This window comes from Pelodiscus sinensis, chromosome 25 (assembly GCF_049634645.1).
Source record: "Pelodiscus sinensis isolate JC-2024 chromosome 25, ASM4963464v1, whole genome shotgun sequence".
NCBI classification, from domain to species: domain Eukaryota; kingdom Metazoa; phylum Chordata; order Testudines; family Trionychidae; genus Pelodiscus; species Pelodiscus sinensis.
The window spans coordinates 12,707,528-12,730,257 of NC_134735.1; the positions used below are offsets into that span (position 1 = coordinate 12,707,528).

General features: G+C 46.5%; 1 protein-coding gene across 3 annotated transcripts in view; it reads left to right on the forward strand.

Moving 5' to 3' along the window:
- The window catches only part of FAM76A (family with sequence similarity 76 member A), a 43,293-nt gene that overhangs the window by 10,503 nt on the left and 10,060 nt on the right, over nucleotides 1-22,730 (forward strand). For 2 of the 3 annotated variants that reach the window (XM_075909139.1, XM_075909141.1), the window contains 3 exons: nucleotides 10,658-10,793; nucleotides 11,562-11,663; nucleotides 14,309-19,834. In XM_075909139.1, the coding sequence (XP_075765254.1) occupies nucleotides 10,658-10,793; nucleotides 11,562-11,663; nucleotides 14,309-14,395 (325 nt within the window). In that variant the 3' untranslated portion in view covers nucleotides 14,396-19,834. Of the gene's footprint in view, nucleotides 1-10,657; nucleotides 10,794-11,561; nucleotides 11,664-14,308; nucleotides 19,835-22,730 lie in introns of those variants that run through there. The other variant, XM_075909140.1, reaches the window with a different exon arrangement.

Below are 22,730 nucleotides of genomic sequence, written 5' to 3' on the forward strand. Positions count from 1 at the left end.
CATGACTTGGAAGCTAAAAGGATCCAGGTCTTAATACCAATTCCCAAGTCATCCAATCAGAAAAGTCACAAATGATTAATAAATCAAATTACTTCATTTCAGTTTACTCTGGTACTGTATCTTGTCCTCACTTTAAAGCCCTGGTAGGCTGTGACCCTCAACAAAACCTACTGTGGTCGAGGGAAATCCCATTAATAAGTTGAAGTACTTATAACTACTTTAAGCTCCAACAATGGGCTCTGTACTGTCCAAGACACAAGTTGCAGCCATTTTAAGTACATGTGGCTCAACTTTGGTAGGACAACGGTAACACTTCATGGTTGGTAAAGTTTAATCCTGGGGCTGTAATTCCTTGGAGATGGTTTAAAAAAAAAAAGTTATTTCTATGATGCAACTGCCCCATCTTTAGCTTAGGTGTGTGGCTCACAGAGAGTGTCACTGCATGGATGACCCCTTTGTACTAGAGCTGAGGGCAGTTGTGCTTTTATGAAGAATAGGCGCTGGCCTTGGGCTCTGTAGATTGCCAATGCCCGGCTTTCACATGGGCAAAACTTGTGTGTTCTTGGGCTGAGTGAAGTGGTAACAACCCCTTCATAGTCCAGCTTATCTCTACGCTTCACCTTTTGGGGGCTTTTCTTCCTGGTGGGTGCAGGTGGGAACTCCTCTCTTGCATTTAGCTGCAGAGCTTTCTCTTTGGGCTTCATAGGTTCTTATTTAGTATCTTTGAGTTGATGATTCTCATGTTCTGTCCCATTTGTACTGGGAATTGTTGAGCGACATTTCAGTTTATTTTAAAATGTCCCATTCTGGAGTTTTTGTGGTTAATTTAGAGGGTGACTTCTCCTGTGCTGGGAGCAGAGAGACAAGACCTGGGAGAGCACAGGCTGAAGTTCGGTATGCTTCACCACCCAGCTCTGTCACTGCAGCTCACCACTGACCTGCCTTACAACTCTAACAACAGAGATCACGCAGTTTGCTGCTCTCCCACTCATAGGTCCCACACAATTCGGATGGTGTGTTCCCCACTTTGGCTAGAGCACCTCAGTCTGGTCCGCTGCACCCAGCCCTTAGTTTCTCTTGAATACAGGCTACCCAATGTGTGTAACCCATGTTCCCCCTCCCCATTGTTCTTTGAGGGTACACAGTCTAGGCTCCCCATGCTAGAACTGTCACCTCTCTTGGCCAGAGACCCATGTCTCTCTCCCTCCTGACTGGGGTTTCACCAGGCTGCACAGTTCCCTGTTTTTGCTGTGATTTCCCCAGCAATCCAAACTGTCTCACCAGGTCAGTGTCTGCATTTTACTCAAAGGGGAAGACATGATTGAGAAAACACATTACAAACAATCAAAGAACCTATATGTATTCTCGTAAATTTACCAGAGATTACTGTGACTCCGGGAAAAATTGCTACGTGGGTTTTTGCCAGGGTTCCAAGTTCATAACAGAACTAGCATACCCACGGATAGTTCAGTCTGTTCTTTCCTTGGGCCTTTGATCTTGAGACTCTTGGAAAAGGTGATCAGCAGACCATGGTCCTCACCGGGGCATAGCTCTAAAAGGCGAGGGGCAGAGGGGGTTGCATTGCGGTGGCACGGAATTTGCATTTATCTCCTGCTAGAGGTTCTCCCTGCAAACTGCTCGACACTGTTTGTCCCGAAAGTCCTTGCCTAGTTCAGTGGTTCTCAACCAGGGCACTGGGGGCTGCAAGTAGGTTTCCGGGGGGTCTGTCAGGCAGGGTTGCCATTAGACTTGCTTGGGCCCAGGGCAGAAAGCTGAAGTTCCACCAACTGGGGCTGAAGCTCAGGGCCCCAAGCCTCACCACCCAGAGCTGAAACCAACCCCTGAGCAACTTGGCTTTTCAGGACCCCCAGTGGCATTGGGTCTTGGTAGTTGCCCTGCCTGCTATCCCCTAACTCTGATTCTGGCTTTTATATGCAGAAAAACACTTTGATGAGGCACAGATAGGCTATGGAAACTTTCTAGCATGTTGTGGGGGCCTCAGAAAGAGAGAGGTTGAGAATTCCTGGTCCAGTCCATTGTTCATACAGTCGTTTGAAGTTCATAACAGTCCCAGGGATCACATCATCTGCCTCCCCAAGAGGGGTTACATGCAGTCCCAGCCCACAATAATACATTTTTGCATTTAATACAATGAACTCCCAAGTTACTTAAACTTAGATTTCCAGAAATCTAAAGTTCCTCACCAAAAGCTCTTAAGTAAAGTGAATTGTCATGGGATAAGAGGGGAAGGTCCTTTCATAGATTTGAGAACTGGTTAAAAGACAGGAAACAAAGGGTAGGAATAGAGGGGCCATTTTCAGAGTGGAGAGAGGTAACTAATAGTGTCCCTCAAGGGTCAGTCCTGGGACCAATCCTATTCAACTTATTTATAAATGATCTAGAGAAAGGGGTAAACAGCGAGGTGGCAAAATTTGCCGATGATACCAAACTGCTCAAAATAGCTAAGACCAAAACAGACTGTGAAGAACTTCAAAAAGATCTCACCAAACCGAGTGATTGGGCAACAAAATGGCAAATGAAATGTACTGTTGATAAATGTAAAGTAATGCACATTAGAAAAAATCATCCCAACTATACGTACAATATGATGGGGGCTAATTTAGCTACAACTACTCAAGAGAGAGGTCTTGGAGTCATTCTCTGAAAACATCCACTCTGTACAGCAGCAGTCAAAAAAGCAAACAGAATGTTAGGAATAATTAAAAAAGGGATAGAAAATAAGACAGAGAATATCTTATTGCATCTATATAAAATGATGATACACCCACATTTTGAATACTGTGTACAGATATGGTTGCCTCCTCTCAAAAAAGATATATTGGCATTGGAAAATGTTCAGAAAAGGGCAACAAAATGATTAGGGGTTTGAAACGGGTCCCATATGAAGAGAGATTAAAAAGACTTGGACTTGTCAGCTTAGAAAAAGGAGACTAAGTGGGCTTATGGTAGAGGTCTATAAAATCACGATGGGGTGTGGAAAAAGTGAGTAAGGAAAAGTTCTTGTTCCCATTATGTAAGAACTAGTGGTCACCAAATGAAATTAATAGGTTTAACACAAACAAAAGGAAATTTTTTTCACGTAGTGCACAGTCAACCTGTGGAACTCCTTGCCAGAGGATATTGTGAAGACTAGGACTTTAGAGCTAGATAAATTCTTGGAGGTTAGGTCCATCAGTGGCTATTAGCCAGGATGGGTAGGAATGGTGTCCTTGGCCTCTGTTTGTCTGGAAATGGATGACAGGAGAGGGATCATGTAATGATTGCCTGTTGTGTTCCTTCCCTCTGGGGTATCTGGCATTGGCCACTATTGGCCGACAGGATACTGGGCTAGATGGACCTTTGGTCTGACCCAGTGTGACCGTTTTTGTGTTCTTATTTCATAGCTGGGAGAAAATGTCTCAATTATCTGTAGTATGATGTGAATGTTGACCTTGATTGTGTCTCTGGAAACATTATTACTAAAGTCAGGTAGTTTTACAAACAACTGAAACATCATCCCTGAGAAAAGGATGGGTCATAAGAAAAGAATAACACCCCCAAGATTTGGTTTTCTCTAAGGTTTGTGGGTATCATTGTTTCCCAGTTTGCATATGTCATGGGCATATTGTAGTTAGACTTCTTAAGATGCCCTTTAAAAATGCTTTATTTTTTTTGTAATTTAATTTTATTTCTAACTAGAAGACTCACCCGGCATTGTCCGGGACTGGCCTCGGGTAGAGGGAGCCATACAGACCACCTACTGGCTGCTCCCTGGAGGGAGAGGGGGCCAAGCAGGCTGCCCACCAGCTGCTCCCTGGGAGTGGCCCAGGGCAGAGGGGGCTGTGCCGACTGCCCGTTGTCCTCTGCTCCCCGGGGCTGGGGCGTTTGCTGCCCCTCCTATGGTCATTTGTCAGTATAACTGTTCCCTGTGCTTGCTGCCCCCCTGTGGTCATTCATGAGTCATGAGTATAATTGTTCCTACTATCGCACCCTTCCTTTTCTGTTTGATGCAAACAGTCACATTTCATGCACATCCCATTATCCTGACACAACTAAACCCTGACCTTTCTTTAAAGTTATGGTAAGAGGAAGCTGCATACCAAATGTGATGGTCCTAGCTCTGACCATTTAGGAGCAGTTCTTTAACAAACTCACTTTCAGATGGACAGACAAGTGCACAAACTCTCTCAAATATTGAGTAGATTTTTCAGCTAACTTTGTAGCTTCCACTCCTAAATTGAAGTTAGGGTTTGAGATTCACTCAAGACAGGGAAAAGAAACTCTTCTCTTATTGACGTAACTTTAAAAAAGTACCTTCTGGGTTTTTTTTCACCTTGAGGTAATTGGAGAGATACATGTTATTGCAGTTGGACCTCCAAGTACCTGATTATGCCCATGGGTCAGTTAATCAGATGCCTGACCACTATGAAACATAATCACATTTGCACTTGTATAATTATCTCTCTCTCTGTCTCTCTCTCTCTCTCTCTCTCACACACACAGAGTCTGTTTCTCTTTTTCACTTGAGGCCTCCATTCCTACTTGTGACTTGCTTATATTTCTTAATGATGCAATAGGGTGCGTCTTAAATTCTCTGTCCTTTTAACTCTCTGTTGTGGACAGTAGATGGTTATTTCTTCCAGTCTTGTTTTCTGCTAGTATTTTTGCTCGTGAGCAAGCCAAGGAGTGAAAAATTTCCTGACTGGGTGGCCCTAAGAAGTCTGTGATCTCCTGGCAATGTTTATTATCTTGGAATTCAGCAGGAGGATTCAGGGAACAATCTTGGAAACATTGGTTAGCTTCAATATTGTCTAGTAGCTTTACCAACTCTTAACAGCCCAGTAAGTAGTGGAATTGGATGTTTAGGGGTAAATTAGAGCTAAGTAACAGCACAGAACACTGAGAACTAGGACTGGTGGCTGTAAACAAACATTATGAGACCCTAGGAAACTTGGCCACACGACAAAAAGTGGACATCCAGCTAACTAAAATCATTCCGGATGGTGGATGTTTTCAGACCAGAGAGTTTTGGACTAGAGAGGTTCAACATGTACCTGTCTTTAAAAAGGAGAACAAAGAGGACCCAAGGAATTCTAGATTGGTCAGCCTAGCTTCAGTATCTGAAAAGATACCTCGACAAATTATTAAACAACTAATTTGCAAGCACCTAATTGATAATAGATTGATAAGGAGTAGCCAGCATGGATTTGTCAAGAACAAAACAAACCAAATCTCCTTTGACAGAGTTACTTGCCTAGTGTATCGGGGGAATCTTTCGGCACTGTCCCATGTGACATTATCACAGACAAACTAGAGAAATGTGGTTTGATGGAATTACTAGAAAGTGGGTGCACAGTTGTTTGAAAGGCTGAACTCAAAGAGTAGTTATTAGTGAGTGGTTTGCTATCAAACTGATAGGACATATTTAGTAGGATCCTGCAAAGGTCAGTCCTGGGTCTGGTACAGGTGATCCCCTGCACTTACGACCTAATTGGTCCCTGGAGAACCGTCGTAAGTCGAGCTGTTGTAAGTCGAACCCTTACTTCCCATAGGCGCAATGTTATAAATGACAATTCCATTCCTGGAAATCCATTTCATACCCTAAAAATACCAAAATTGACTACGGAAATGGAGGAAAACTAAACTAAATAGTTCAAATAATGCACAAAAATAACTAAAAAGTGAAGACAGATGTGGTGGAGACACTGTTCAAGCAGCAGCTGCAGGCTGGCGAGTCTGACTGACTTTGTATGTTTCCTGTTTTGGGATGATTCGTAGAGTCTGCATCATTCACTGTCATAAGTGCGAGCTGCAGACGTAAATTGGAGGGTTTTAGGAGCTATCTCGCGTGGAAAAAAATGGTTGTAAATGCAGGGGGTTGTAAGTCGGGGGTCACCTGTACTAACTAATATTTTCATTCATGACTTGGATAATAGAGTGGAGATTATCCTTCTAAAATTTGCAGATGATACCAAGCTGGGAGAGGTTGTGAGCACTCTGGAGGAGAGGATGAGAATTCAAAATGACTGACAAGTTTGGAGAATTGGTCTGAAATCAACAAGATAAAATTCCATAAAGTACTACACTGAGGAAGAAAAAATTAAATATGGAATAACTGGGGCAGTGGTAGAACTGCTGAAAAGGATTCACTAGTTATTGCGAATCACAAACTGAAAGAGCCAACACTGTGGTGCAGCTGTGAACAGTCATTCAGTGGTATACTGAACAGTCATTCAGCGGGAGTGTTGGATGTAAGGCAAGGGGGGTAATTGTCCCACTCTTCTCAGCACTGGGGAGACTTCCGTTGAACACTGTGTCTACTTCTAAGTGCCACACTTTAGGAAAGATGTGGACATGTTGGAGAGGGTCCAGAGAAAAGCAACAAACACAAGGAAAGGGTTAGAAAACTTGGCTATGGAAAGGTTAAAAAACAGTCTTCCAACATATTACATAGGGATGTAATAGTGTAGTCGATTAACTGATTAACCAATAAGCAAAAGCTTATAGGTTAATACTATAGACTACACGCATTTCCCCCCACCCCACCACGCCCCGCCAGAAAATTTTTAGCTCTGCATGTAAAGTTCCAGCTCGTGCTGTGTCCTGTGAGGGGAGCTGGGTTTTAAACTGGCTCCCCTTGCAGACCAGCTCTCAACTGACACCCCACACTGATATGGAGGCAGCAGCGCAGAGTGGCAGGGGGCTCTCCCGGAGTGGGGCCAGAGTGCACTGGTGTTGGCCCCACCCCTTGGGATTATAGACTAGTCAACTAATCAATAAGAATTCATGAGGTTACTCAGCTATTCAGTTAACCAATATTTAATATCCCTACTATAAAAAAGATACTGATTTCCGGGTCCATTGAAGGTAGGACAGGAAGCAATCGGCTCAATCCATTGCAAGGAAGATTTAAGTTAGATCAGGGTGGGCAATAACTTTTGAAGGGGGACCACCCTGGAAGGGGTAGGACCTCAGGCGGAAGGGGCCGGCCTTTATATAGCCAGAGTTGAAAGGGCTCGTGACTCCCAGGCAACAGGTTAGCAGCAGGGCTGGGAGCTGGGAGCCCTTTCAACTGCTTCTTTCAACAGCCTCGGGGAAGACGTGAGCTCTTTAAATAGCAGGAGTTGAAAGGGCTCACGCCTCCCTGGGGGCTCTAGGTAATGCCTTAGGGGGCGGGACCGGGGGCTGTCACGGGCAGGATGAAAGAGCTAGGCAGGCCAGATTCAGCCTGCTGACAGCTTCTTACCCAGTCTTGGGTTAGCTATTGGGGGGCGGGGGAGGAGAAATTCTCAGAATAGTTAAGCACTAGCGATGTAAAATCCGGTTTAATCAGTTAACTGGTTAAACATTACAGTTAAAGAGGATCCCATGGCAGGAGGGGAGGGGTGCTCCTCCAGCCCAGCCACACCCACCACACTGTGGGCTGCTCTGGCTAGGCTGGGCCGCCTGCGGGCAGAGGCTGCTCTAGCCAGACCAGGTCCACCTCAGCCTGGCTGAGGGTGATGCTTTCCGATTAACTGGTGACATCACTATTAAGTACTGGAATAGGTTTCTAAAGGAGGTTGTGGAATCCCTGATATGGGTGGTGTTTAGGACCAGGCTGGACCTTTTAGGGATGGTTTGTTTCCTTGAGCCTGCCTCAGAACAGGGGGCTACACTTGATGGTGTCTCAAGGCCCTTTCCAGCTCTGCCTTTCTATAATTCTGGGAGCCCCCTGTAGCCAAGGAATGGAATACAGTAGGCAAGGGCTTACTTGTAAACAGTTCAGTAAAGAAACTTGGCTTGCCCTGCACAGAGAGTCTTAGTTTTTGTTCTCTTCTGCTCCCTCTCTCCTCCCATGCATCTATGTGATGTGTGGTAACCTAAAGCTCTTATCCAGAGAGTGGTGGTCCTAAGAGTTACATTACTGAATTGTCACATATAAAAGTGCCAGAAGCTGCTTTGATTCCCTACTGCAGTCTGGTACCTGCTTGTCACATTGCAGAGCAGTAATGCGTTACGACATAATAGGATGCAGGCTCTTGTGTGGGATGGCTGCCTGCAATAGTCGATAGGTTTAAGAACAAAAAGTCTCTTCTACTGCATGTGCAAGAGCCATGTCTACTCTCAGCAATGACGATTGTGCTGCAGCACATTTCAATTAAAACTATGCTCAGTATAGTCAAAGACTGGCCGATCCATGTGTAACGTGGGTTTCACCTCAGAGTTAACCCTAACAAGCTGACTTGCAGGTAAATACCTCTTCTTGTTAAATGCTTTATATAAACAACATGCAAAAACAATGAGGTATCCTGGGGCATCTTAGGCTATGTCTAGACTGCAAGCCTCTTTCGAAAAAGAGCGTCTAGACTGCAAGTGCGACGAGGAGTCCTGTGGCACCTTATAGACTAACTGAAGTGTAGGAGCATAAGCTTTCGTGGGCAAAGACCCACTTCGTCAGATGCATGCTCCTGCATCTGACGAAGTGGGTCTTTGCCCACGAAAGCTTATGCTCCTACACTTCAGTTAGTCTATAAGGTGCCACAGGACTCCTCGTCGCTTTTGCAGATTCAGACTAACACGGCTACCCCTCTGATACTAGACTGCAAGTGGAACTTTCGAAAAAGCAAGTCACTTTTTCGAAAGAAAGCAGCGAGTGAGTCTGGATGCTCTCTTTCTAAAAAGCCCTGTTGGCATTCAAGAACGCCTTTTTTCAAAAGAGCATTTTCGAAAAAAGGCATTCTTCCTCGTGAAATGAGGTTTACCGCCGTCGAAAGAAAAGCCGCGTTCTTTCGATTTAATTTCGAAAGAACGTGGCTGCAGTCTAGACGCAGGTGAAGTTTTTTCGAAAAAAGGCTACTTTTTTTTGAAAAAAACCCTGAGTCTGGACACAGCCTTAGAGACTACCTAGTTTATTAGGGCATAAGCTTTTGTGGGTAAAATGCACTGTATCAGATTTGTCCAATTCATCTGATGAAGTTGGTTTTACCTGTGAAAGTTTAAGCACTAATATATCTTAGTCTGTAAGGTGCCACAGGACTCCTTGTTGTTTTTGCAGACATGTATCAATGTGGCTACCCTTCTGAGACACATAACACCATGTTCTATAACAACAAAACTCTCTAATGCAGATACACCCCCACAGTCCTGCAGTATTAAGCTTCCCTTTCCTGCCTGGCCAGAACTTCTTTCCCATCCTTGCAAGACTGCCTTATAACTTTTATCACTTACGCTAACTCCAGTCATTGAATTTCTTCCCTTGGACTCCCAGCAGTGACCTTTTCCCTCCCCCCAAATAAGGGAGGAAAATTCTTTCTCCATCAAATCCCTGAGACCCTGTCCCATGGTTCAAACTATGTCCAATTAGATTCTGTCTTTTCAAAGTACTGCAGCAACTCCCTTGGAAAGCAGGCAGCAGATATTCTTATTCCCATTTTATGAATGGGGAAACTGCTGCACAGGTGACGTGACTTGTCCCAGGCCACAGAGAGTGAGTCGGTAGCAGTTATGGTTATCTTTACAATCTGATCCTTTGCTTTCAGTGTGCTAGGCCACACTGCATTTGCCTTAGACTCTACCACTAGCAGGGCTGAATTCACAATCCAGACACAGGGTCCAGGCTGCATTGTTTGTTTATTAATTTTCAAATAACGTATGCGGCAATAGCATGTAGTATTGGAAACTGTTTCTTAGCACAGAGGGGTATTGTAACGGCTGACTAAACAGTGGTAGCTAGGAGCATACTTCAGGCAGGTGCCTGCTCTTTATTTTGTGTTTGTACAATGCCTAGAACAAGGAGGGGCGGTTGATCCAGGACCGGGGCTCGTAGGCATTATTGCAATATGCTCAATAATAAACTTCGCTGCACAGAACGTTGGTACTTCCCAGGAAACGTCCTGCTTTACCGCAAAGGGCAGTGTGTCTCACCCAAACAAGCCATCAGCCAGGCAGCTAGATTCATAGTGTCTAACGTGTGAGTGGTATCTCAAAAGGACTGTATATCTTTCCTTCTCTCCTCCTTTCATCCTGAGTAGCCTTTTTCTCCTTTGATGTGGTAATGAAGCTTTTTCCCAAATTATTGTGCCATGGCTGGAATCAAAATATGAAAAGACCAATGTTCCTCTTCCTGTTCCCTTCTCCCCCCCATAACTTTGGCTGTCACTTGGGTGTCCTCTTTCTATTGTTTGTTTGCCTTCGAGATTGAATTGGTTTCTTTTCCTGTTCCGTTGTTTACCAGCTCCCTGATTTGCATTTAGTGAAAGGTTTTCTCCCCACTTCTATTGACTCCCTCTGACCTAAAAAGGGTTCGTAGGTGATTGCATAAAGTTTCACCAACTCATTGCTTTTTCCCACTTCTTTGTTTGAAAATAGATTGTGGCTACCGTTATTTGCATGGAAACTGGCTAATGGGTGAAAACGTCCCTAACAGTCCCCAATTGTCTCTTACTGTATATTTTAAACTTGTCACCGATACAAATCAGAATTACATATCTCTGAATTCCCGTGGTGTCTGGTTACTAGGTCGTAGAGATCTCATGTCGCCTTTGAATAGAAGAAGTTATTCAGCTGCAGCTTTCTGCTAAACCTCCTTGTTCCTGATGTCATCTGTGGAAGGGCTTCCGTGCGCCGGTGAGCAAAAGGAGATGTGATGAGGTCCTTTCCCTTCTCTCTCTTCCAGCTTTTCTCCAGACCTTGCCCTGGACTCCCCTGGCACCGACCACTTCGTTATTATCGCCCAGCTGAAGGAAGAAGTGGCCACTCTGAAAAAGATGCTGCACCAGAAGGATCAGATGATCTTGGAGAAAGAGAAGAAGGTACAGCTCTGGGCCCTTCCTCACACAAACTGCAGAGGGGATTATGAACCGCTTACTAAAAGGCCATTCCTTGCATGCTCGCACAGTGTCTGTCTTGTTAGCTTTGTGGGTTACAATCGGGTGGGTGATATCTGCAAGCTGGGTTCGAGGGACCGGCACTGTGGCAGGAAGGAAGGTGGCTTTCTGGCTGTTTGGAGGTGGAGGGGCCAGGATTGCAGAGAGGATCAAATTCTTACCATCTACTGCCACGAAATAAACATTACCCCTTTTTCCTTTGCCTTGTACTCCCGGTATGTCCAGTCATCTTTGCTGCCAGTTCCTGATCATTGCTGCAGGCCATGAAATGACAGTAGGCAGGTAGGTCGCATATGGAGTTGCGTCCAAGAAAGCCCAGAGCAGCAATGTGTGCACAGGAGGAGCTGGCAGTCCTCAGACAAGGCTCCACCCCAACTTGTGGCACCCTCTGCTGTGGCATTCCTGGGCCCCAGGCAGCTCTGCTGATATACCTCTGCCCTGGCTGCTTTCACAGCATGGGGTGAGAATATTCCATTTACTGTCCAGCTGCAAATCCTTGGGCCTGCAGCTGGACAGTAAATGTTCTGAGCCCCTTGTGGCCTGCAGGATCTGGGTTACCCCAGATGGTGCCATTTCTGGACCAAGCTGGCTTCCACAGAGACACTTTCTAGGCCAGGATATCCATTGGGGGCAAAGGATTCTGGGGGTGTCCCTTTTCTCCTCAGTCCCCTAAGCTGCTTGCTTCTCAATTAGATCACGGAGCTAAAGGCCGATCTGCAGTACCAAGAATCCCAGATGAGGGCCAAAATGAACCAAATGGAGAAGACGCATAAGGAAGTGATGGAGCAATTACAGGTGACGTCATTTCTGTTCTAATTTGCCACACTGTGGTCTTTGCAGGAGTGACTGAAAACTAGAGTGGAACACTTCCCAGGCTTCTGCCTCCACAGCTCTGCTAATGCCTCTCAATCCTGACCTGAAGTACTGCCTGAAGTACTGCCTAGAATAGGACGCGGCCCCCACTGACATGCACCTGAAACTTTATAAACCCCTTGCTAGTTTCTCTCTAGGCTCGGTTTCATTGTATTGTCTGGTACAGGTGTACCCCAGTAAACTGGATGGGAACCATGAAACACATTTTACTTTTTACCAGTGTCAAGTTGCTCCACCAAGCTCTTGATTTATTAGTTCAGTAGCCAAAAAGATCAAAGGGTAACAAAAAAAGGATAGAGTTGGTTTTGTTTTGTTTTTCGTTTTGTTTTGTTTGGGTTCTTTTGGTTGGACTAAATAGGACTTCTGTTATCATTGTAAAGAAGTCTATAAGCTTATAGGAAATGTCTATTTTTTGGTCAGGCCATGAAAACAGAGACTGTTGGCAGGGGTGAATTCTGGTTTGCAGAAGAGAGAAGGTCAACAGGCAATTGGTTAAAAGAAAGAATTCATATATAGGGTTCAAAGTTCATCTTCTTAATTACTCTGGCTGGAGTTTACAATCACCCAAAGCTCTAGCAACGAGGAAAAAAACAAAGGTGCAGATAAGACAGAGCAGAAAATGTTCTTTCCCCATCACCACACACCCAAGTTAATTATTAGGGTAGGACTGTTTTTTGTGGATTACACTTGCTGTCAGAAATCTATCGGTGCTTGTGAGTTCCTCTCCACTATGCAACTTCTTAAGTTGTCTGAGACTGTCCCAGACTCTGAGTACAGTTCTGTGGTATATGGTGTTGTCATGTTAGGGATCGGAGTTGAGACTCCTTCTTTTAGAACTGAAAAATTAGAAGACGCTGGATGGCTTGTGGGGCTGGTAGCAGAAGTCAGAGCCCTCTTATGTTGATCTCTTATGTTGCCTACTTGAATCTTCCCATGTGTCCCAAAATTGTTCCCTTGTGCAGGGTGTTAGGTGGCCTGTGTAGAATGAGTTGACATTCTTATTCCAGTTCCTAGTAGGCCAAATGTTCATGCTACATGTTGTTGCCCCTGACTGGTTGTTGGCAGACTCAGCCGAGAGGCCAAGAGGAACTGAGGTCCCTTTTGTTTTTTGATTCCAGCCCTCCACATTAGGTCAGAAGTACATCTGTCTGGCACCATGTGGGGAAGCTGGCACTGCTGCAGCCTGTGCAGTACCTGCTCTGTGGCTGGAGAGAGGACTTCAGTCTCCAAAGCTGTCAGTCCAACACCTTTCAATAGCATCAAACTTGCCCGATTTTAAAATAAAAGAAGAATCAAATAACTGAACTGGCTGGCTCTGGCACACCAGTCATTCCTGGGAGGAGCATTGTGTGGTTTTTTAATACTGAGCTCTAAATGAGTCAGTCCAGAACCTGGTGGTCTTGTAATACTTCAGGTAGCATTGGCAGAGGCAAGTTCAGATTGTGGCAGTGTATTGCAGGTACCTTGAAGTGTTCATAAGAATCATTCTGTTTTAAAAAAAATCCTCTTTAATGTCCTGGTTTTTGGAGGCAGGGAGTGGAGGGACATGTTCAGGTTTGAGTGGGTGCCTCTGTTCTTAAAACCTGCAGGAGGTAGAGGCAATTCCTTTCTGCTCTAGTGCTGCCTATGTGAAGTGTTGATTCTCTTTTTGTGATCCCAGCTGGAGACTTGGCTGCCTCACACCAGCTCTCCACCATAGCACCTCGCATGCCCACTCAAGGCAGTTTGGAAACTGAGCCAGAGCAACCATGTCTGACTTTGCATATTAGCTTGTGCTATACCAACAACATAATCAGAAGGCCAGAGGGTGTGGAGAGAGGTGGTTCCGAGGGGTTGTGATAAGACACAGAGCCTTTCACTTCTAGTTGCCTTGTTTGAATCCAGTCTCAGAGAGAAGTGACTGAAAGTTGAGTGATTGATGAGCTATCATCTGTCTCCTCACCTGTTCACTGAGACCTGGCTTTGTATCTCAGAACTTGCTGTTGCAACGGTGTTTCTTGGTAACATTGGCAAAGCGTGTCAGAGGCCAGTGGTCCTGATCTAGCCACTCGCCCCTAGAGCTGGTCCGTGGAAGAGGATTGGGGGTTCAATGTGGAGGGAGCTTTCACTGCCCCTACTCACCCTGCACCTTGTTCTGTGAACTTTGGTCTCCGAAATGTTAACTCGGCACTTGTCAAACCAAAAAACGAAAGGAGATGGGGGAAGCAAAGGGACGCTTCCCAGGCGACTCCCCATGGAATTGAAAGGCCCCCTCCTTATTTTGTCTAATGAAAAACCACTTACTCAGTTGTGCCTCACGATGGAAGCTGATTGTCAGCAGCAGTTGGGAAGAAATTCCTCCCTCCTCCCATTTAGATTGGTCAGGCACACGGGCTTTTGCTTGCCTCTCTAGCTTCGGGTGCTGCCAGCTGATGGCACTGGAATACCGGACTTGCTGGAGTGATCGAATACAACAACTTTTCCATTGCTTTTGGTCTGCATCCAGGAAGCCAGCCGTGCCTGCCCAGGCAGTTCTTGAATAACAATGATCCATGCCATTAAAATACCCATTTTCACTATGTTTCCAGGCCAAGAACAGAGAACTCCTGAAGCAAGCAGCTGCCCTATCCAAGGGCAAAAAGCCTGAGAAGTCAGGAGCAATAACCTCCCCTTAAAACAAAAACAAATTGGGAGCTTCCCCAGCATTAACCAAGGAGGCATGTCTGTTCGGCTGGAATCCAAAACTTCAGTTTTGTTATTATCCGATTGCTATCGACTCGATGGAAACGCCTGGTGTGTGTTGCCTTTCGACAGCATGTTTGAGTGTGTCTGGTTTCAATATCTGTTGAAAACTGTTTTCTAGAATAGTGATCCACGGGGACCTGTGCCCCACGCATCTTGCTGGCTGCCATGCCGGGCCAATGGTCTCCAGAAGATACCTGTTTGGAAAACAGGTATTACCACTGCCACTTCATACATTAGAAACAAGGACTCCTCTTTATTGGACACCCCTCTCTGCAGTGGAAAATCTACTGGTCTCAGGCACAATCCATGGTTGGCTGTTTTTCAGGCTTGCCAACAGTTTTGGGGGCATGATGAGAGCTTTATTTTTGTTCCTTCTTTCAATGGAAGCCTTTGAATAGCCTTTCCTTGTGGGAGGGACAAGAGCAGAAGGGGGCATGCTGATCTGCCTGGCATGGTTAAGCTATCTTTCCAAAATCCAGGCTATATATTTATCTTGGGTTTTTAAATTAGAGGGTTGACCAACCTAACTGCCTGTTTTGATAGCTTTGGGTTTTAGGGTTTTGCAGAATAATTGCATATACCATCTGGTGGCCCCGTGGAGCTCTGGTCACCAGTAAACATTGGCTTTTCAGTTTATGCTAATAGTGGCTTGGGTCTAAACTAACTTCTCTGGCGCTGCTTTCTGCAGTAAAGGCAGACTGAGAGCTGGAGGCTATATTAGACACTCCCTCAACCTTCCCTCAGTCCCAAATCAAGTTCCCCCTCTTCCTCTCCACCCTACCTCACATTTTATATACCTCCCCTCCTGGCTTAGATGTAGGATGAGGCAAGCTACAAGAAGTGAGTTCTGTCAGGTCAGTAGACACACAAGGTAGGAAGTGTTTCTTGGGTGCTGGGCAGAGAAGCCCCCAACCCCCATTCCCAACAAAAGCCAGCAGGGTCAAAGGCTAAGAAGGTTCTTTGCTTTTCTGAAACAGTCTGACTTCAGAGACAGAGAAACCATAAACAGTTCCAGCAAGGGCAGCTGGAATGTGTGCTCCCAACCCACCCTCATTAGAGGAGAGCTGAGCAGAGCAGCTTCTGAGCCCAGCCCTCAGGGCATTTCTGAAAGGGTGATAAAAAGAACTCTGCTATCTGGAGGAAATGTGCGGATGGGCTCTCCCCGCAGCTTCCAAGCCCAGTTACTCCATGGAATTTCAGTGGCCAGCCCTGTGCACACAAGGTGAAGAGAGAGCGCAAGGGTTGGAGAGGAGTAAAGGAAAGAAACCACCCTATTGCGGGCAGGCACCAAAAGGAAAGAGGTGAAGGCCGACTCTTTGAGACGCCAACGGCTCTAGCTGAGTTTTTATAAATCTTTTTTAGTAGAGAGTGGCGACTTTTTTTTTATTAAAATGAATTTATTCAATGGCACTTCTTGGACATTAGCTTTGAGCGTGGATGAGCACACTTGAAGTGTCAGATACTGTTGCGTGTTTTTGTTTTTAAAAAGATTTTAGGATGCAAAGAAATCATTGCACTTGGCCAGAGTGTGACAGCTGGAAAAAAAACACACCTAATTTTATACTTCACATATTTTTAGAGAGTCTGAAACGCATTAATAGGGTTTTTTAAATGGGGGCTTTCCTTCTTAGTTTCCCTCAGGACACAGAAGTAACAGTAGAGGGAGAAGGACCTTGTATATACAATGTTGTTGTTGTTTTTTTAATTGTGACACATTGATCATGCAACTGAGTAGTTGATGGTTTGTAGTAATAACGTTTCTTTGTATGTTTGTAATAATGGAGATTTTAAAGGGATGCTTTGATTTGTACAAAACTCTGACAAACGTTAAAAGTGTTTTAAAAAAATCCTCTTGATTTGTGTGATATTTTCTGTTTGCCGTTTTTGGGGCCAAGTGTGTAAGAGGCATCTTAGTTCTCAACTGGAACCAATTTGTCTGCTTATCCTGGCTGTGCATTTGAAGCACAGTGGTCTAGCAATGCTAATTTTGGGTGTGTTGTGCACGAAGAATTGAAAAGCATTTTCTTTCATTCAGCTTTCTTGTACTTTTTGGTTCTGTCTCTTTTAATTTCCCATAGTCAAGATTGTAGCAAGAATCATTGTTACCCAGTTATGTCCACACACCCAAACATTTATCCTAGAGGTGCCAGAGAAGAAGAATCTCATTCATTTGACTTCTCTAACCAGAATTCCTTCATGAACCAAAACTAAGCAGAGAACAATGCTGACTTGACAAGTTACGAGTAAGGGATAGATTTTTCAAGGTACAAGGGCAGATGCTTAACAGCCATTTGTACCTCTCCCCTAGAGATTATTTGTTAGTAGCGCTGGTTGAAAAAAAGGGTTTTTGGGCAAGAGAAATTGCAATTTGAAAAAATTTAGTCTGACAACTGAACATTTTCAATTTGGACATGCTGTCATAGAGCCTCATACGAGATGTGTGAGTGTCTCGTGTGTGTATTCTCCTCTATTGATTGGACTTTCATGATGGACCCTGCTGAGCCTTTAGGCCTTGTCTACATTACTGCGGGCAGTCATCCTAACTTATGCAACTTCAGATACATGCAAAAATGAGGAGTCCCGTGGCACTTCAGAGACTAATAGATGTATTAGGGCTTTCATGAGTAAAACCCACCTCATCAGATGGACTGGACTGGACAGGACAAATAATGTAATCTACTCGCCCGTGGAAGAGCCGGCGCAGAGCGATCTGGCAAGTGGGGTTTCGCGCGGTTCTGCGCTCTGCACATGTGCAGATCTCTCTGCGCCGGCTCTTCCGGGTTGTAATCTACTCGCCACAGGTGAGTAGATTACACTAATTGTCGAGGTGTGTGTGTGTGTGTGTGTGTGTGTGTGTGTGTGTGTGTGTGTGTGTGTATGTGTGTATATATATATATATATATATTAAAAATACAAAAGAAAGAGGGAACTTGTGTAAATGAGGCTAATCAAGTCAGGGTGGAAGTGACTCATTCACAGCAGTTGATGTGGAAATGTAGATATCCGAAGAGGGGAAATTTGCCTTTGTAATGTGTTAACCAATTAAGATCCTTATTTAATCCTAAATTGATCGTATTAGCTGAAATGGAATTATTTACAAATGTATCTCCCTTTGTAATCCAGTTTTGAAATTCTTTTGTAGAAGGATGGTTACTTTTAAATCAAGTACTGAATGTCCCTTGCAGGTGTGTTCCCATTCCTGATGTCTGATGTGTCCATTTTATCCTTTGGTGTAGAGACTGTCCAGTTTGGCCAATGTACATGGCAGATTGGCATAGCACTTGCCATGGGCATTGCTGGCACTTGATCACATAGATCGCATCAGTGCGTGTGGATGAGCCTCTGATGGTCCTGTGATGGTGTCACTTGTATAGATCTGAGGTCAGAGTTGGCAACAAGGTTTGTTGCAGGAAAAGGTTCCTGGGCAAGTGTTCCTGTGGTGTGGTGTGTGGCTGCTGGTATTTGCTTCCAGTTGGGGGGCTGTCTGTAGGCGAGGATTCGCCTGTCCCCCAAGGCCTGAGAGAGCGAGGGATCGTTTCTCAGGATAGGTTATAGATTGTCAGTGATGTGCTGGAGGGGTTGTAGCTGGGGGCTGCAGGTGATAACCAGTGGTGTTCTGTTGTTTACCTTTTTGGGCCGGTCCTGAAGTAGGTGACTCGTCTGGCTCTGTCAGTCTGTTTCTGCTGTTCCCCAGGTGGGTATTTAAGTCTTAAGGATGCCTGACAAAGATCTTGTAGGTGTTTGTCTCTGTCTGATACAACTGTATCTCAGGGCTTGGCTGTAGACAGTGGATCATGTGACGTGTCCTGGATGGAAGCTAGAGCAGGGGTGGGCAATAATTTTTTGGTGGGGGCCACTTTGAAAAATTTTGAAGTGGCCCCGGGCTACTCCGGAAGGGGCGGAGCCTCAAATGGAAGGGGCAAGACCAGGATGCTTCCAGGCTTCCCCACCCACAGACCATGATTGGTCTGGGGGTGGAGAAGCCCCTTTGCCTCCCCCCCTCCAAAGTTCCCCATAGGCATCCATGCTCCTGGTGGTCAGAGGAGACTTCTCGTGCTCCTCTGCCCCCAAGCCATTCAGAGCCTGGGGGCGGGGAAGCGTGCCAAGCCTCCTCCCACCCTGCGACATGGAGGGTGGAGGAAACTTTACTCGCTCCTCCTGCCTCCAGGCCCTGGGGGCAGGGGAGCATGTGAAGCCTCCTCCTGCCCTACCAGGAGTGCACAGCACTTCAGAGCACCACGTGCTCCTGGCAGGGCAGAGGAAACTTTGTACGCTTCCCCCCCACCCCCAGACCCTAATTGGCCTTGGGGCGGGGGAGCAGCAGGGCCTCTGTGGGCTGAATCAACCCACTTGGCAGGCCGGATCTGGCCCACGAAGGCCCTTTTGCCCACCCCTAAGCTAGAGACATGTAGCGGTCAGTAGGTTTCCGGTATAGGGTGGTGTTTATGTGACCATAATTTATTTATACTGTAGTGTCCAGGAAGTGGATCTCTTGTGTGGCTTGATCCAGGCTGAGGTTCATAGTGGGGTGGAAACTGTTGAAATCCCTTGCAGTTCGTCAAGGGCCTCCATCAGTGTAGCATGAGTAAAGGAAGGGAGATAAGAAAACCCTGTTCTAGGCCAGCCCTAAAAATGCTGGCATTTTGTGGGGTCATGCGGCTGTCCATAGCAGTGCCTCTGATATGAAGGTATAAATTGTCCCCAAATCGGAAATGGTTGTGGGTGAGGACAGAGTCATAGACCAGCCACCAGGTGTGCCATGGCATCATCGGGGATACTTTTCCTGACAGCCTCGTGTGGAATAACGTGGCTGAATTAATTAAGTCTGCTAACCGCAGTATCTTCACTGCAGTAAGTCGACAGATGACGCTCTCCCATCAACTCCGCTTTACCCTGCCGGTTCTGGCAGCATACCGGAGTTGACAGGACATTTATTGTGACTACTATCAACCCCCCCACTGATCTGATCACTGCCCATCCAGCCAGCCTGTAGTGAAGAGACACATGCTGCCTTCCCTCTCTCTCAGGATATGGGAGGTTTAGTCTGGGCATGGAGCCCAGCCTGTGAAGAATGGAGTGATGAAGCAATCAATCCAACTGCAGCTCATATTGAGCCACCCCCCAAACATTCCTGAATCAAATATCTAGGGTTTGGATTTTGTTTTTCAAAGCCCAATGCATCTTGTCTGCAAAAAGCTGGCATCTTAAGCGCCAGTCCGAGTTTCTGTCAAAACCGTTTTAATGCAGACTTTTGGTCTGCCCTGCCTTTTAGGAGGTAAGTGCAAAAAAGTCTTATGCAAAAAGAGACTGACCATGTAAATTGAGACCGGTTTAAAAATAAACTGGAGGGAGCTTGCTCCAAAGTACCACAGCCTGTTCTAATGCTGTTGTTGTTCACAAGCAGTTGCCATCACAGCTTTTGAACCCCAGAACAGACAACACTGATTGCATCCTAATGCATTTGGATAGGGTCCAGCAACCTTAGTGAAAGGCCAGCGTGTGTTTTCTTTATACTGTAGCAGCTGTCAAAGCCCTTTTCAAACATTTGTGTGACTTGCAGGGGGAGGGGAGGGAGGAAACGGGACACAGTCTCCGTTTTCCCCTCTTATATGTTTATAGAGGTACTGCAGGAGTTGGTTTTTTTTTTTAAACGTCCGTGTTTTTCAACGGAAAAATACCAAGAGTGTGAGACTCTTGTGTCTTGTTTTGCTGGCCCTGCAGTGCTCTAAGCTGGTGGAAGGTCCCTTTAAATGTGGAGAGAGACACATACCCAGGGACTAATTGTTAGGTGGTTCCCTAATAAGGATGACACAAGCAAAGGAAAACCACAACACAGCAATAACACCAGTTATATGGTGCTTTCAGTCTGAGTTCTTTGTAATCATTTTATCCCTGTCTGCAAGATATCCCCCATTTTACAGCAACGAGGGAAAACTGGTAGGTGAATTGGGTTGCTCAAAACTACATGGAGTCAGTGGCAGGGATGGAAACAGAACGCCGTGCTCCTAAGTTCCAACCTTTGCTCTGCTCCCTACGCAATCAGTCCCCTTCACAGTGCCGCTCCTGCCTGGGAATAACTTACATTTGTGTGGGAGTAGGGGTGAAAAAGCCACCCCCCTGACATAGCTCCTGCCCCTTATGCATCTAGTGCGCCCACAGTAGGGATGTGAACAACTAGTCAACTATCTGAAAAGCAAATGCTTATTGGATAGTTGACAGGTTAGTTGCCTCCATCAGAAAGAGGCAGCAAGCAGGGAGCAGAGGAGCTGGATACTTCAAAGCAGCATCACTGCGTGGAGCCTGACCTCCGCTTGGAAACACCGTGTGCAGCCTGGGGTCAGCTGGGGTGTCCGCAGGCTGCATGCAGCGTTTCAAAGCGGCTGCGCCACATGGAGCCCAGGTCAACGGGGGAGTCCCCAGCTAACCCTGGGCGCCACGCAACACTTCATAGGCGGAGGTGCCCTATCGTCTAATTGAATAGTCGATGCAAAAATGCACCGACTATTCGATTAGTTAATTACTTGATATTCAACATCCCTCGCTGACGGGGGAGCGCTCTCCTGCTGGCAAAGAGCATCTGTACCAGCAGCATCTGTGCTGCTGCTCCACTGTCATGATTCTAGTGTCAGTTAGTCCAGTGGCTTTCAAACATGTCACAACCCAGGACTGGGGTGTGTGTGTGGAATGTTAGGCCTGGGTCTTGTTGCTGCAGGGGTATCAGTGGGCGGGCTACGGCAGGTCCCTGCATGTCCTGGCTGTGCAGACTGCGCTGCGCCCCAGAAGCAGCCGGCAGCAAGCCTGGCTCCTAGGTGAGGGAGGGGGGCAGAAGAGAGCACAGAGCTCCACACACTGCCCCTGCCCTGAGCTCTAGCTCCGCACTCCCACTGGCTGGGAACCGGTTGCTTCTGGGTTGCAGCATGGTCTGTGGTGCCAGGACAGGCAGGAAGCTGCCTTAGCACCAGGGTTCCCTCTAAGGTTTTCCATTCGTGAACGGTGAGTTTTGTCTTGTGCACCCATATCGAGGTCACGGGCGCTAGTTCAGATGGGTACCACTGTGGCACTCACCAGTCACGCTGCTCCCCGAGGGAGTCTCCCAGTCCAGAGACTCCAGCCTCATGGGGAGAAGGTGAGACCTGCCACTCCAGGGAGCGCTGCTCCCGGGGGCAGCCTGTGTGCAGGGCAGAGGCTGTCCCAAGCTGGTTCCTGCCGAGCTGGCTGCAAGTCCCAGCCTGGGGCAGAGGGAAGCAGCTGCCAGTGCCCAGGGCTTGCTGGGGGTCGGGCAACGTGGGGAATCTGAGGGGGGGAGCTGGCAGGCGGCTCTGAGAGCCAGGGGGCAGTGAGGTGAGGGAAGAAGGATGCAGGGGGCCCCAGGAGCAGCCACACTGCAGCCTGGCTCTAGTCCTGGCAGCTGCCCACCATGCGGACCTCACCCCGGGAGCAGTTGGGCAGCCATCATGCAGCTCTGGCCCCCTATTCTCCCATTAAGCCCATCACCAGCAGCAGCTTAACCTTCCACATTCAAGGACGGTGAGTGCTCTGTGGGACAGCTGAGGGGGTGGGCGGGATTACAATTCTTTGTGCGCACCCACCCTAGAGGGAATGTAGCTTAGCACTCCTGCTGCACCGGGGACCGGTAGCTGCTTGAGGTAAGCCCCTCCTACCCCAGCCCTGGCCACCCCCAAAGGTGAAGCTCTCATCCTCAGCCCTACCCTACGTCCCGGCCATCAACAATTTTCTTCAACTGGATCATGAGGGAAAAAGCCACTGGATTAGCCCACGAGGAAAACCACTGAATCAGTCCATAGAGTGGAAATGTCATGAGACTTGTGCTTCAAAGTCTTTGGCACTTTGGAAATTTCCACCCCCAGATTGAATAAGAATTCAATAGCTCCTGGCCACTAGCCAGGCTTCCTTCTCCAAAACTATGTAGTCTCTAGATTTAATGTTCAGCATTACAGCTATGGTACGAGCTGGCTTTATTGCAAAGCTTTATGAAAAGATTCTCTAATTTATTTGGTAGAAAGTGACAAGCATTTGCAGACCATTGGCAGATAAGTCTCATATTGACCCCTCCTTCCCTAAAAACAAAATTATAAAACCCACCTTTTTCAGAAACAAATAAGGCAAGAAGGAAGAGCAGAATCCATCTGTAATAACCGAGCAAGGGAGAGAGCCCTGCTATCATTCATTGCATTGCATTGCATTGCTTTGTGTATGAGGCATGGCTGAACTCCAGTGTCAATCAAAAGTTCCATTGCAATTGTA